Source organism: Bos indicus, chromosome 15, assembly GCF_029378745.1.
Source record: "Bos indicus isolate NIAB-ARS_2022 breed Sahiwal x Tharparkar chromosome 15, NIAB-ARS_B.indTharparkar_mat_pri_1.0, whole genome shotgun sequence".
In the NCBI taxonomy this organism is placed as follows: Eukaryota; Metazoa; Chordata; class Mammalia; order Artiodactyla; family Bovidae; genus Bos; species Bos indicus.
This window is the reverse complement of record NC_091774.1, coordinates 55,016,482-55,031,928: the sequence shown is the minus strand read 5'-3', so window position 1 is coordinate 55,031,928 and position 15,447 is coordinate 55,016,482. Positions and strand designations below refer to the sequence as shown.

The 15,447-nt window shown below is 49.3% G+C and overlaps 1 protein-coding gene across 3 annotated transcripts in view; it reads left to right on the top strand.

The window, feature by feature from the left end:
* Positions 1-10,128: 10,128 nt before the first annotated feature.
* Positions 10,129-15,447, top strand: part of ARRB1 (arrestin beta 1) — a 78,690-nt gene continuing 73,371 nt past the window's right edge. For all 3 annotated transcript variants that reach the window (XM_070803912.1, XM_019975204.2, XM_070803914.1), the window contains exon 1: positions 10,129-10,810. In XM_070803912.1, the coding sequence (XP_070660013.1) occupies positions 10,791-10,810 (20 nt within the window). In that variant the 5' untranslated portion in view covers positions 10,129-10,790. The remainder of the gene's footprint in view (positions 10,811-15,447) is intronic.

Below are 15,447 nucleotides of genomic sequence, written 5' to 3'. Positions count from 1 at the left end.
ACACATGACTGAAGCAACTTAGCATACACGCAGGCAAATCCTGGTTTTAAAATGGAAAGTCCTTTGTCTCAGGAAAACTCTCTGTCCTGGGTAAACCTAGGCATTTGGTCACCCTTTCTAAGGGGGTGATTTCTAGCTCCACCTGTCACTTCTTCTGAGTCTGTGTTCTACTGGAGGAGACCAAGGAGTCCAGGACTTGTGGGTGTCACCTCTAGAGCTGACAGCATGATCTGCTTCCTGAACTTTGGAGGGTCTGCAGTAGTAGGGTAGGCAGGGTGGAGCTCCAGGAGCTGGTGATTCTGATTTCTGGATGGCTAAGGTGAAGAAAGAAAATTCCATTCTCCAAGGAATGGAGCTAGGAGAGGTGGTATGGGGTAGATTAAAGTACAGTAGTTTCTTTGCCTCCAAAACTGCATGTCTGAAGGAGAATAGTTTGACCTTGGTAGGAGACCAGATTGTTACTCCCACTTCATTCCCTAAAATGCACTTATTTAATTATTTATTGGGCATCTACTATGTACTACATTCTGACTGTTGTTACATTACACTCATTAACTCTGCCCTATTTAGACTCTGAAGACAAATCAAGGGACCAAACAAATTCAGATACAAATATGAAGTTTACAATCCATAAGGGGATGTCTTTGACTGTGTGGATCACAATAAACTGTGGAAAATTCTGAAAGAGATGGGAATACCAGACCACCTGATCTGCCTTTTGAGAAATCTATATGCAGGTCAGGATGCAACAGCTAGAACTGGACATAGAACAACAGGCTGGTTCCAAATAGGAAAAGGAGTACGTCAAGGCTGTATACTGTCACCCTGCTTATTTAACTTATATGCAGAGTACATCATGAGAAACGCTGGACGGGAAGAAACACAAGCTGGAATCAAGATTTCTGGGAGAAATATCAATAACCTCAGATACACAGATGACACCACGCTTATGGCAGAAAGTGAAGAGGAACTCAAAAGCCTCTTGATGAAAGTTAAAGTGGAGAGTGAAAAAGTTGGCTTAAAGCTCAACATTCAGAAAACGAAGATCATGGCATCTGGTCCCATCACTTCATGGGAAATAGATGGGGAAACAGTGGAAACAGTGTCAGACTTTATTTTTTGGGGGCTCCAAAATCACTGCAGATGGTGACTGCAGTCACAAAATTAAAAGACACTTACTCCTTGGAAGGAAAGTTATGACCAACCTAGATAGCATATTGAAAAGCAGAGACATTACTTTGCCAACAAAGGTTCGTCTAGTCAAGGCTATGGTTTTTCCTGTGGTCATGTATGGATGTGAGAGTTGGACTGTGAAGAAAGCTGAGCGCCGAAGAATTGATGCTTTTGAACTGTGGTGTTGGAGAAGACTCTTGAGAGTCCCTTGGACTGCAAAGAGATCCAACCAGTCCATTCTGAAGGAGATCAGCCCTGGGATTTCTTTGGAAGGAATGATGCTAAATCTGAAACTCCAGTACTTTGGCCACCTCATGCGAAGAGTTGACTCATTGGAAAAGACTCTGATGATGGGAGGGATTGGGGGCAGGAGGAGAAGGGGATGACAGAGGATGAGATGGCTGGATGGCATCACTGACTCGATGGACGTGGGTTTGGGTGAACTCTGGGAGTTGGTGATGGACAGGGAGGCCTGGCATGCTGCGATTCATGGGGTCTAAAGGAGTCGGACACGACTAGCGACTGAACTGAACTGACTGAAGGGGATGTCGACAATTGATTTGTGGCCTTATTTCCCTTCCCTTAATTTATTTGTCTGTCCTTGTACCAGGACTGTTACATCTTCATGATTATAGCTTAATATTAGGTTTTGAAGTCATGGGTGTGGGTCTCCAACTTTGTCTCTTTTTTTTCCCAAGATGGATTTAGTTTTTTCCATATAAATTTCTCACATTAAGGCCTATTAAAAAAATAAAAGCTTATTGGGATTTTGATTTGGATTATATGGAATTATAGATTGATTTTTTGGGGGGACAGTAACACCCTAGTAATGTCTTCTAAGCCATCAATTTGGTATGTCTCTTCCTTTATTTCAGTTCAGTTCAGTTCAGTTCAGTTGTTCAGTGATGTCTGACTGAGAGTAAGTCCTAGAAGTTCACACACACACACAAGGTAACTATGCGACTGATCTTACTATGGTAATCATTTTGCAATATATACAGTTGCCACGTCATCACCTTCCTTACACAGTGTCATATTTCAGCTGCATCTCAGTATAACTGGGAAAAAATCCTTAAAAAAAGGAAATGCAAATTAAAACAAGGCAATGATACTTTTGATCCATCTTCAGTTCAGTTCAGTTCAGTTCAGTTGCTCAGTTGTGTCCTACTCTTTGCAACCCCATGAATCGCAGCACGCCAGGCCTCCCTGTCCATCATCAACTCCCGGAGTTTACCCAAACCCATGTCCATTGAGTCAGTGATGTCATCCAGTCATCTCATCCTCTGTCATCCCCTTCTCCTCCTGCCCCCAATCCCTCCCATCATCAGAGTCTTTTCCAATAAGTCAACTCTTCGCATGAGGTGGCCAAAGTACTGGAGTTTCAGCTTCAGCATCAGTCCTTCCAATGAACACCCAGGACTGATCTCCTTCAGAATGGACTGGTTGGATCTCCTTGCAGTCCAAGGGACTCTCAAGAGTCTTCTCCAACACCACAGTTCAAAAGCATCAATTCTTCAGCTCTAGACATTTCTTTGCCAACAAAGGTCCGTCTAGTCCAGGCTATGGTTTTTCCAGTGGTCATGTATGGATGTGAGAGTTGGACTGTGAAGAAAGCTGAGCACCGAAGAATATCTTCTAATTCTATTAGGTCTATACCATTTCTGCCTTTTATCGAGCCCATCTTTACATAAAATGTTCCCTTGGTATCTCTAATTTTCTTGAAGAGATCTCTATTCTTTCCCATTCTGTTGTTTTCCTCTATTTCTTTGTATGATCACTTAGAAAGGCTTTCTTATCTCTCCTTGCTATTCTTTGGAACTCTGCATTCCGATGCTTATATCGTTCCTTTTCTCCTTTGCTTTTCACTTCTCTTCTTTTCACAGCTATTTGTAAGGCCTCCCCAGACAGCCATTTTGCTTTTTTTTGCATTACTTTTTCTTGGGGATGGTCTTGATCCCTGTCTCCTATACAATGTCACGAACCTCCATCCATAGTTCATATAGGCACTCTGTCTATCATATCTAGTCCTTTAAATCTATTTCTTACTTCCACTGTATAATTATAAGGGATTTGATTTAGGTCATAGCTGAATGGTCTAGTGGTTTTCCCTACTTTCTTCAATTTAAGTCTGAATTTGGCAATAAGGAGTTCATGATCTGAGCCACAGTCAGTCTTGTTTTTGCTGACTGTATAGAGCTTCTCCATCTTTGGCTGCAAAGAATGTAATCAATCTGAGTTCGGTGTTGACCATCTGGTGATGTCCATGTGTAGAGTCTTCTCTTGTGTTGTTGGAAGAGGGTGTTTGCTATGACCAGTGCATTCTCTTCACAAAACTCTATTAGCCTTTGCCCTGCTTCATTCCATACTCCAAGGCCAAATTTGCCTGTTACTCCAGGTGTTTCCTGACTTCCTACTTCTGCATTCCAGTCCCCTATAATGAAAAGGGCATCTTTTTTGGGTGTTAGTTCTAAAAGGTCTTATAGGTCTTTATAGAACCATTCAACTTCAGCTTCTTCAGCGTTACTGGTTGGGGCACAGACTTGGATTACTGTGATATTGAATGGTTTGCCTTGGAAATGAACAGAGATCATTCTGTCGTTTTTGAGATTGCATCCAAGTACTGCATTTTGGCCTCTTTTGTTGACCATGATGGCTACTCCATTTCTTCTAAGGGATTCTTGCCCACAGTAGTAGATACAATGATCATCTGAGTTAAATTCACCCATTCCAGTCCATTTGAATTCGCTGATTCCCAGAATGTTGACTTTCACTCTTACCATCTCCTGTTTGACCACTTCCAATTTGCCTAGATTCATGGACCTAACATTCCAAGTTCCTATATAATATTGCTCTTTACAGCATCGGACCTTGCTTCTATCACCAGTCACATCCACAACTGGGTATTGTTTTTGCTTTGGCCCCATCCCTTCATTCTTTCTGGAGTTATTTCTCCACTGATCTCCAGGAGCATATTGGGCACCTACTGACCTGGGGAGTTCCTCTTTCAGAATCCTATCATTTTGCCTTTTTATACTGTTCATGGGGTTCTCAAGGCAAGAATACTGAAGTGGTTTGCCATTCCCTTCTCCAGTGGACCACATTCTGTCAGATTTCTGCACCATGACCCGCCCGTCTTGGGTTGCCCCATGGGCATGGCTTAGTTTCATTGAGTTAGACAAGGCTGTGGTCCTAGTGTGATTAGATTGACTAGTTTTCTGTGAGTATGGTTTCAGTGTGTCTGCCCTCTGATGCCCTCTTGCATCACCTACTGTCTTACCTGGGTTTCTCTTACCTTGGTCGTGGGGTATCTCTTCACGGCTGCTCCAGCAAAGCGCAGCCGCTGCTCCTTACCTTGGATGAGGGGTATCTTCTCAGGGCCGCCCCTTCTGACCTTGAACGTGGAGTAGCTCCTCTCGACCCTCCTGCGCCCGCACAGCCACCGCTCCTTGGACATTTGGGTGTGTGGTAGCTCGTCTCGGCCGCCGCCCCTGATTATTTAGATCTCTTTTAATTTCTCTAGACAATGTTTTATGCTTTTCAGTGAAAGGTAAAGATCTAGAATGTCTTTTGTTAAATTTATGCAGAAGGATTTTATGTTTTTCGATACTCTTGTAAACAGAATTCTTATTTTCATTTCCAGTTCTTTCTGGCTAGTATATAGAAACACAACTGATTTTTATATATTGACTTCATTTATTAATTCCAGTAGTTGTTTGTACATTCCTTAGTATTTTTATGCTAACAACCATATCATCTGCAAATATAGACAGCTCCACTTCCAATCTTTGTGGCTTTTATTTCTTTTTATTCCTATTGTGATAGATAGGCTGTCTTGTATCGAATTTAATAGAAGTGAGGACTGAAAGCCTTGCCTTATTCCTAATCTTACAGGGAAAACATTCAGTAAGTATTTCAACTTTAGTGTCATGTTAATTGTAAGCTCTTCAAAGTTTTTCTTTATTAAGTTGAGGAAGTTCCTTCTACTGTATTTCACAGTAAAGCAGATATTTTTTGCTACTCAGCTTCGAAACTCCTTACTCCTGTTTGGGGAATCCTCCCCTTTTTGGGTACTGGAGTAAGTGAAATCCTGCCTTGCAGTATGGAATCACAAATGCCAACTACACAGTTTCTCAGTGTCCTTATAGCAAGGGTAGGATCACATGACTTAGGGCAAGGGCACATGACTAGGCTCAGCCAATCAGATGCATGGGGGACTTTGACTCAAAGAAGCAGAGCCAGATAAGAATCCATTCTAGTGACAGAGGTGGCAGTGGCCATATTTTTTTTCTAAGGCAGCAAGAGGGCTAGATTTGGTTCTGGCAATAGTGGGGATATAAGTTGTGGAATCCATCATTCAGCAGTAGTAGCTACATGACTGTTTGGCCAATAAGCTCATTGTATAAGTAAGTCAATCAGAATTGGTTTCTATGATCATAAGTAGGAACCTTGAGGACTTGCATGGTGGTCTAGTGGTTGAAAATCTGCCTGCCAGTGCAGGAGACACAGGTCCTATCTCTGTTCCAGGAAGACTCCACATGCCAAGAGGGCAACTATGCTTGTGTACCGCAACTACTGAGCCAGCGCCCTACAGCCTATGCTCTGAAACAAGAGAAGCCACTGCACTGAGAAGCCCTAGCACCAGAACTAGAGAGCAGCCCCCCATTGCTGCCACTAGAGAAAGCCCGTGCACAGCAATGAAGACCCAGAGCAGCCAAAAATAAAATATTTTTAAGCTAAAAAAAAAAAGGAACTTTGAATTGTCCTCCGTCATAATCTCACCACAAAGCAATCTTGTTGGACAATCTGCAGCTCTTGTTAGACAAATGTAACAGCCCCTGCTGTTTTACTAGGGGAGCTGACCCATCTGTAAGCCTGCTTCCTCAGGATATGGCCCCCATCCTCCTTTGCAGCTCCTCCTCTCCCTTCTCTGTGTTTTGGCCGGAGATTCATCTGAATCCTTCCAGTGTCATGCCCTTTTCTTCCTCTCTCCTGGCTTTGCAGCTGTTGAGTGTTCTTTCCCTGGAATGCAGTTATCATTCCTCCCTAAATGGCTGACATTGCCTCCTAATTGATCTCCCCCTCCACATCGCCCTGGCCCATGTCCAATCCACATTTCATACAGCACCCAGAGCCATCTCCTCAAAACACATGTCTGAGCATGTCACTGCTCTGTTTAAAATGTTTCAAAGCTTCTTTATTGATCTTTGGATAAAGACCAAATTCCTTAACACAACCCTCCAGGATCAGCATGGTCTTGCTCCTGCCTACATCTCAGGCTTACTGGGAGACACTTAGGAGGTAGAAGTAGAGGATTAGCTTGACATGGATTGAGGGGGGGAAATAGAAATGTCAAAGATGACATGCAGATTTCTGCTTGGGGAAGAGGTAGGGAAGCTCCTTAGGTGAAAAGTTTATTCACCTTTAAGACCTCAAAGGTGGGTACCAGTCAGCCTCACAACCTTTGTTGGGGAGGGAGCTGAAAACTCATCCACCCACCCACCCGCCCACCGACGCACTCACACTTCAGTCTGACCTTCATCTACCTGACCAGCTAAGCAGAGGTTTTAGGTGTGACTGCAGCTCTTTTATTTGTTATGTCCTTGGCTTAGACGCTTTTCCTCCCAGAGCATTTGTTTTCTCATCTATAAACCAAGAATAGCTCTTTCCCCTCTTCTCTTCCCTTCCCTTCTCTCCCTCCTTCCATCTCTCCCTCCCTCTCTCCTTGATTAAAAAAAAAAAAATTATTGTGAGTAATAAATTTCAGGGATGTGACTGGCCCAAGTTGGGACATACCTGGAGATGACCACCTCAGTTACAGAATCTATCTACCCTTTAGAAAACTCACTCTGGTTTTCAAGCAGAGGATATATTACAAATAAACTGAAAGAGGAAGGAAGGGGGCCTCCAGTCTTCTCAAGCATCGGTGCCCTTGGAGAAATGTGTGGGGAGGTGGGCTGCATGGAGGGTGGAACAAGCAGACCCGCTTCAAATCTCAGCGCATTCCTGGACCATCCACTGTCCACAGTACATCCCTCAGCAGGAGCTGTTGACTCTACCTCCAAACATAGATGAATCCCTTTACTTCTCTTCATTTCTGCTGCGTCACCTTAGGCCAACCAGCAGTTCTCTCTGACCTGCTCCAATAATGGGATGCCCCGCCTCTGCTCCTGTCTGGCTCCAAAACATCTCCATCCAACAGCCAGTGACCTTTAAGAATGTAAATCAGGCACAGTTATTCATCTCCTAAGTCCTCCACTGGCTCCGCAGACTCCTCAGCCTCAGCAACAAGCCCTGCACAATCCCCACCACTCTTCCCTGTTCACAGAAACCCAGGTACCCTGTCCTTGCTCCCGTGCTTCAGGAAAGCCCAGCTTCTGTACTTGCTGCTCCCTCTGCTTGGGTGGCTCTTCTCCTGGCTCTCCCCATACGATACGCATTGCTGGGTCCTCATCTACAGATCTCCTTCCAGAGGTCCTCTCCTTGAGGAACCTTTTTCTTAGGACAGTTGCCTTCATCACTCTTTGTCTTATCACTTTTGCTTCCTTTATAACACCTATCACTGCCTGAAATTAGACTTTTTATATTTATAGAGGTCTCCTCCACATCACTACTTCTACATTTTTTATTAATTTTAATTCTACTAGGAATAACTATATTATCCAAAGGTCCTGACAAGTCAACTCTCCTCTCAGTAGGAACCCTCACTGAAATGAGTTGCATTTGTCTTACTGACCATGATTTGTAGGTTCCTAGAACCATGCATGGCACATTCAATAAACAGTTACTGAATCAAGAGTGAATCAAGGGCCAGATTCTGACTCTACCAATGTAAGTTTCACTTTAGGGAGGGCCAGGAGCGGAGGGCTTCCCAGGTGGTGCTAGTGGTAAAGGACTCACCTGAAAACGCAGGAGACAAGGGTTCAATCCCTGGTTCGGGAAGATCCCCTGGAGGAGGCCACAGCAGCCCACTCCAGTATTCTTGCTGGAAAATCCCATGGACAGAGGAGCCTGGTGGCTACAGTCCACAGGGTCGCAAAGAGGCGGACACGACTGAAGTGACTGAAGATGCACTCACACAGTGGGGAGGAGCAATCAGAGGCCAAGGTTCAGAGGAGGCAAAGGATTTGGGCAACATACTTAGTTTTTCCAAGTGTCAGTTTGCTCATATCATTTTTTTTAAAAAGGAAAAGAATGTCCATCTCATAGAATTGTGAGCATCAAGTAGTCCCAGGTACCCATACACCCCCCTCATGATGTTTATAGGTTAGTGGAGAGGGGGATGTACTTGAAACCCTGTAATGTTCAATGTCCCTAGAATGTTAGAGCCACGTTTTCCATACTGAGCTCAGAAGAGCTATGTGGGAGCAGGAGTTACCTGAAACCATCTGATACATCTTTCTGGACTGTTTTACTTGGAAGTAATTTAGAACATTATCTTTTTAAATGTATATACATATTTATTTATTTTTGGCTGTGCTTAGTCTTTATTGCTGGGCATGGGCTGTCTCTAGTTGCAGAGAGTAGTGGCTACTCTCTAGTTGTGGTGCACGGGCTTCCCATTGCAATGGCTTCCCTTGTTGCGGAGCATGGGCTCTAGGTGCACAGGCTTCAGAAGTTGTGGTGCAAGGGCTTAGTTACCCTGTGGCAAGTGGGATCATCCCAAACCAGGCAGCAAATCGGTGTCCCCTGCATTGCAAGGTGGATTCTTAAACACTGGCCCACCAGAGAAGCCCCATATAACATTATGTTTTATAGTTAACTAAACACAAAGACTTATTGAGTCAAATGCAGAATTCGGCTGAATTTTAAAATCCAGGTGCCTTAGGCATCATCATTAGGAGAGGCCCTGGAAATCATTTGGTAGGGTTGAACCAATGTTTTCTAGGTGGGGAAATGGATGCAGAGAATGGGCGGACCTGGACCGTCCAAAATGGTTCAAGTCCTCTCTGGCTCACTCGATGAGCCTCCTGTCATCATGCTGGACTCTGGCATGCTTCTCTCAAGTCCCCAACCTCAACAGAAACAGCAGGTGGCTTCCTCTCCTTCCCTTGTGGGAGTGAGGGCGAAGCCCAGAGGCCAAGGCCAGGAGGGAGGTTCTGGGCCTTAATCCAACTCTCCCAATTCCTAACATTGCCCAGACCCTGGACCACGCTGTCTGCCCATCAACAGGGCCCCTCCACAACCATCCGCCCATCTGAACACAATTATAGTGATTGTACTGGGATATCCTTTCCCAATTATGTATAAGCAGCATAGGTAACTGCTTCTGAGCATAATTACAGGAGATGTTTACAGACCCACAATCACATCAGAGTAAATGATAGCTTCCTTTCCTCCCATTAATATACCAATATTAGGGCTCTATCAAGGCCAATTAGCCAAATCCCAGCAGTGAGGGGGTGGGAAAGACCTCACACGCTCCCACCGCCTGCAAAGGGGGAATGGATCTCAGACAAAGCAGGGTCCCAGGCAGGATTTTGCAGAACACCAGAGAAGCCTGCAAAAGGACATGCTTACATTCACTGGATACCTACTGTGCATCAGGCACTCAGGGTAGTCTAGCGAACATCTAGGGACGGTTCTGCAAGCTGGTGTTAATATCCCACTTCACATGTTTGTAGACTGGCTCTGAGAGGGCTGGGGTCCAGGGTCACCCACAACAGACCATGAAGCTAGGTAGGGACTCTTCCCTTATGCAACTCAGCCAGGTCAGACTCCCAGGCCACAGCCGGCCAGCTTTAGGCCCCCTTCCTTATCTCCTCTTTTCACCACGCTTCCTCTTCCGGGGCAGTCACCACAGCCACCTCGGGTCCCCCTCCCACCCCCATCAGTTCCCCACCGCTGACACTGCCTGCTCCAGCCCCCTCCGCCCCTTCTTCCTGTCCCTGTGGTGTGGTAGGGTGTTCTCACTCCAGAAGGGCGGGGAGGTGTGGTGCGGGTAGGGTGGGGCGTAGGGCGAACGCCACCGCAGGCACCCTGTTTCCCACCGACCCCCCACCCTACCCGGCGAGCCGCCCGGAGCTCCGCCCTGGGGTTGCAGGCGCACCTTCGGCGTCCACGCCCCCGCACACGCAAAGGCTGCCCCCCACCCGCCCCCGGCGTGCGCAGGGAAGCGCGCCTGTACACACGCACACTGCACAAAGACGAGCACCCCACTCCAGCCAGGCAAACGCACCTCACTCGGCAGCGCACACAGCGGTGCACACGCACCCGCACCCTCGCGTTCACACACGCGCACGTATACCCGTCCAGCGTGCGCCCTCACGTACACACACACACACACGCGGGGCAGCACCCGTGTGGACCTTGAATGCCGACCTCCGGGCCCTGACGCGCCTGAGCCCTGCCCAGCGGCTGGCTGGGCGGCGCGCACACACGCGCACACCGGCCCCGCGGGCCCTCCCCGCTCGGGTGCTGGGCTCCCCGGCTCCCCGGCTCCCCGCCCCGGCCGCGGCGGGTGCTGTGCGGCGCGGCGGGACCGGGCGGGGGCGGCGGCCCGGAGCGCGGAGGAGGCGGAGCAGGAGCCGGGAACCGGCTGGCCCGCGCCCCTCCTGTCGGCCGGGGATTTTCCAGCCTGGGCGCTGACGCCGCGGACCTCCCCGCGGCCGCCTCGGACCATGGGCGACAAAGGGACGCGGTGAGTGCGGGCGGCGGCCGGTCTGGCGGGCGTGGGGGCGAGCCGGGCGAGGGCGGGGGTCCTAGTCCGTGTCCCGGCTGTGCGTGCGCAGCCACCCCGCCACCTCTGGCTCCGCGGCTCTCGGCTCTGCTCCACCCGAGGTCTCCCGTGTGGTCGCCGGCAGGGCTGGGGGCGCGGGGACCTGGCCGCGGAGACACACGCACACGCATTCATTCGCTGACACCCAGCACCGGCTACCCGGGCTCAGGGACGCAGGGGGCAGGCTGACACACAATGGCACACGCTCATGTGGATACACAGGCACACTCATCTATGAGCGCTCTGTTTTGGCACACACTGACATTCATTGCCACATGTCAGCACATCCAGTGACACTGTCACACACTCGCTGGTACACACTCATCAATACGTTCTTGCTGACACGTTCTTGTGTGTGGGGGGACACACAGGTCACACTCCAACACATACCAGTACTAACACACCTTCATGCTCATGTACACATGTTGACCTATCCTGATACATACACTTACACAAATGCTAACACTCTCACTGAGACACCCAACAGGAACACTTATGTTGGCATGTCTGTCACCAACAAAGTGTTCAAAAGACCACACTAGTGCTGACCCCCACAGACACACATCAGACTAATGCCCAGACAGACACCCCGGATCGCATGCCAACAGCCCATTGGGCCTCTGACACACTCCAGTCCCCACAAGTGAAGTGGAAACGCACACACCACACCGGGTGGGAGGCCCCCTGGAGCCTGGGAAAAATGCTTCCCTTCCAGGGCTTCCTTTCCCTCTGACCTCCCCAAGGGCTGCAGATCTCCTCCAGCAAGGGGGTGGGGAGAGGGGGCTGGGGTCTCCCTAGGAGCCTGCCCTGACGCAGAAAGGGAGAGGTCTGCCTCTGAAATGGGAAAGTGGGACAGAAAAGGGAGGGGGCTGGGGCCCAGGACAAGCCCCTGTCAGGCAGGCATCTTTGGCACCCTCGATCTGCCCTTTCGCTCCACCAGTTCCCTTCAGTTCAGATAGAAGCTTCTCCCGTATCTCCTCTTACGCTTTCGGCATGAGCCCTCTTATTCATTCTTTTCCTCCTTTACCCTCTTCTGTCTTTGTTCCTCACTTCTCCCCAGTCTCTTCTTCGTCTATGCCCTGCCTTACTCTCTCCTGACTTCCAATAACTATTTACAGAACACCTGGTGTGTGTGAGGCATAATGTGGGGCCAAAGGTGTGCAAGACCCACTCCTTCCCCACGGAGCTCGTAGACCAGAGAGGAAAGGCCCCCGTGGCCATCATGTTTCGGGACCACTGACAAAGCAGTGTAACACTCACTGCCATCTGACACTCACTCTCAACAACCTGAGAAAAGTCGTGCAGAGATTAGCTCCATTTTCCAGAAGAAGAAACCGGGGCTCAGAGATAACTTGTGCTCTGAAGGTTTAAAAACTGCCTCCTGCTGGCTCTGCGAGGAGGTTAACTTTGCTCTTCCTGTTTTCCCGAGGGGGAACCAGAGCTTAGAGAGGTTACCCTGACTTGCTTAAGGTCAAGAGGGGCCAGAGGCTGGAGTCTGCTTGATCCGTTTCTCTGGAGCTCACTGTTGGGCACTGTCAGGCCCCTCATGGACCCTGGTTTGAGGTCTGGGGGGGATGAATGGCTCTGTGGGTGGAGGCCCAGCTGGTGGTGGAGGCTGCAGAAGATGCCGAGGCATCTGCATTCACCTTGATGGCTAGCTCCCGTTGCAATCGGCTGACCCGGGACCCAGGTCTGTGTCCTCAGAGGAGCATGTGTGAGTCTCTTCCACCATGTCCAGGTACCCCAGTGACAGGATCTTCCTGATCATGGAGGTGGGACTTTTCTCCCTGCAGGGAGCCAGAAGCCCTTCCCCCTCCCCGTCGTCCCTCTTGTGCTGCTTCGCCATCAGGGTGACTCAGCCCCTCCTGGGCCTTGGTTAGCCTCACTGTGACTGGGGGGAAGTGTCGTTGCTCTCCTGCTGGCATAGGTTGTCAGCAGGATGGGCACCTGTTGGAGACCCTATCTCTGGAGCTAGGTATTTTCCATGACTTCCCTGCTGTGTCTCTAAGTCACTGGGAGCTTGAGGACCTTAGCTTTCCCACCTGTAAATCATAGCTATCCATACCTAACATTTTCAGGACCCTCCCTGTGTTTTCTGAATACACCTGGCAGGGGAGGAAGTGCTGCTGGAAGCCTGGTGCCTAGACCTGGCTGTAGTCCATGGGATGGTGGCCCCATTCTCTCTCCCGGGCTCCTCTGTAATCCCAGGAGGCCTCCCTCTCCCTTCCAGACAGATTTCCTGAGTAATTTGGAAGCGAAAGACACAATCAATAATAGGCCATGCCTTGCCTTTTCTGTAAAGCATGGGATTCTACTTTATCTCTGACTTAGACGAGGAGATGGCAAATGTCTAATACCCTAAGGATCAGGAGTCGTGCGGCCATCCTGCATCTGGATTTGCCACCCCCATATGAAAGTGACAACGGGAATGAGTCAGAAACAGTCACTGGGCCTGAGGAAGTTCCAGGGTCAGGGGGGAAAGAGGGTAGGAGAGAATATCTGGATAAGATAAATTACAGGTAGTGTGATGACTCTTCTAACAAGGGCTCACGGAGCGATCAGACAGCCATTCTGCAAATGTTGACTGAGTGCTGGGGCTGGTGGTTCAGGGATGAATGGCTCTACTCGGTTTCCAAAAGACTGAGAGCAGAGCGAGGGATTATCCTGCAGGGTGACATGTGCTGAGGCCAAAGGAGGAGTCCCCAACACAGTTTTGGCAGGGGGCATGGTGAGGGATGCTTTCCTGAGAAGGAGATGGCATTGGAGCAAGAAGGTGGGGCTGGGGACGTCATTCCTGACGTGGGGTGAGGAATGTGACAAGGTTTAGAGACATGAGGCAACACGTGCCGCCTACGGGTTGGGCTGGGGTGACGAGAGTGAGCACAGGCTGGTTATCAACAGCCTGGGATGTCAAGCTAAGGAGAGGTTTTCTCCTGAAGTCCCCAGTGACTCAGAGAGGAGTGTGGGGAGGGCGGGGATGGGAGCAGATTTGTGTTGCAGAAGGATGCCTTTGGCAGTGGCAAGGTGCCTTTGGCCACCTGATGTGAAGAACTGACTTATTGGAAAAGACCCTGATTCTGGGAAAGATTGAAGGGAGGAGAAGGGATGACAGAGGGCGAGATGGTTGGATGGCATCACTGACTCAATGGACATGAGTTTGAGCAAGCCCTGGGAGTTGGTGATGGACAGGGAAGCCTGGTGTGCTGTAGTCCATGGGGTCGCAGAGTCAGACACGACTGAACGACTGAACTGAACTGAAAGTGGGGCAGGCCTGGATGCAGGGAGCCCAGTGCGGAGGCTGAGGAGGAGCCTGGGAGAAAGTGAGATTTGAATTAAGGCTGTGGCAAGAATGGAACTGAGACAGATGAACAAGGAGGTAGAGTCTATTAGCCCTACTCATCCGGTGCCAGACATGTGCCAGATTTACATGCATGATCTCATGGTCCTCCCTCTGATTCTATTAGTGCGAGGACTGTTTCCATTTTCTACACCAGGAAACAGACTAGGAGAGATTAAGTAATTTGTGCACTGCCATTCATTCAATGAGCTTTTGAACCCAGGCCTATCTGCCGTGCTGCTCTATGCTTTCACCCAGAAGGAGGGGATTGTCTGACTCACAGGTGACCTCCCCTACCTTGCTGGCAGCCCCATTCTCAAGTCGAGCATCCCTTCTGTTTCTTCCTATTCCTACCAACTCAACTGACAATGTAAAGGATCAAAGTTAGACAATAAGAAGGACTTCCCGAGAGACAATGGAATGGAGCGACATTTCCTTTTCTACAGATGTTTATGAACTCTTCTTTTTTGGCAAGGAAGGAGGGTGGGTGTGATGGGGACACGTAATCACCAGCTCTCTGTGAAACTTGGCTGTGGTCTCGGTGGTTAAGCTCTGTGTGACCCATCTTGGCTGGAACATGGGGGAAGTCCTGTGGCTTTGGCCAGGGTCACTTATGGGACTGCCGGGAGTGGAAGCATTGAGCCTGACCCATCGTCTCTGATCCCTGGCTCTAGGCTGGCCTCTGGGCTTCAGACCTCTCCACAGCTGTGTTCCTTCTGAGCTTGGGCCTCCTTCCCCAGGGTTGAAGCCTCCCATTGGCATGCGTTCAGGGGTCCTGAGTTGTGGGTGTGCCATACACTGGGGATTCAGCAATGGAAGAATAACAGGCCAGGAGTCAGCACACCCTGAGTGGCCTCTGGCCTCTGCCAGGCCATCCTCCGCAGTGACCATGCTGGCCATCTAATGAGACCTGCAATGGGTGGCAGCTTGACGGGGAGCCAGGCTGGAAGTTGAGGAAGATATCGGGGGTCTTCTGCGTAGATGGGTCCAGATCTCAGGGTAGGGATGGACATGGGAGGCAAGCATTATGAGAGTCTTCAGTTTAGAGATGGTATTTGACTTGGCGATTATGGATGACATGGCACAGGGAGAAGGATATAGAGTTTGAAGAGATGGTGGCTGGGGGCATTTGAGGCTTTGGAGAGCACGTGTGCATAAGGGTGGAGGGAGGAGAAGGGAAAGAACAGGGGAGGCGGTGTCCTGGGAGCCACAGGGCAGGGAA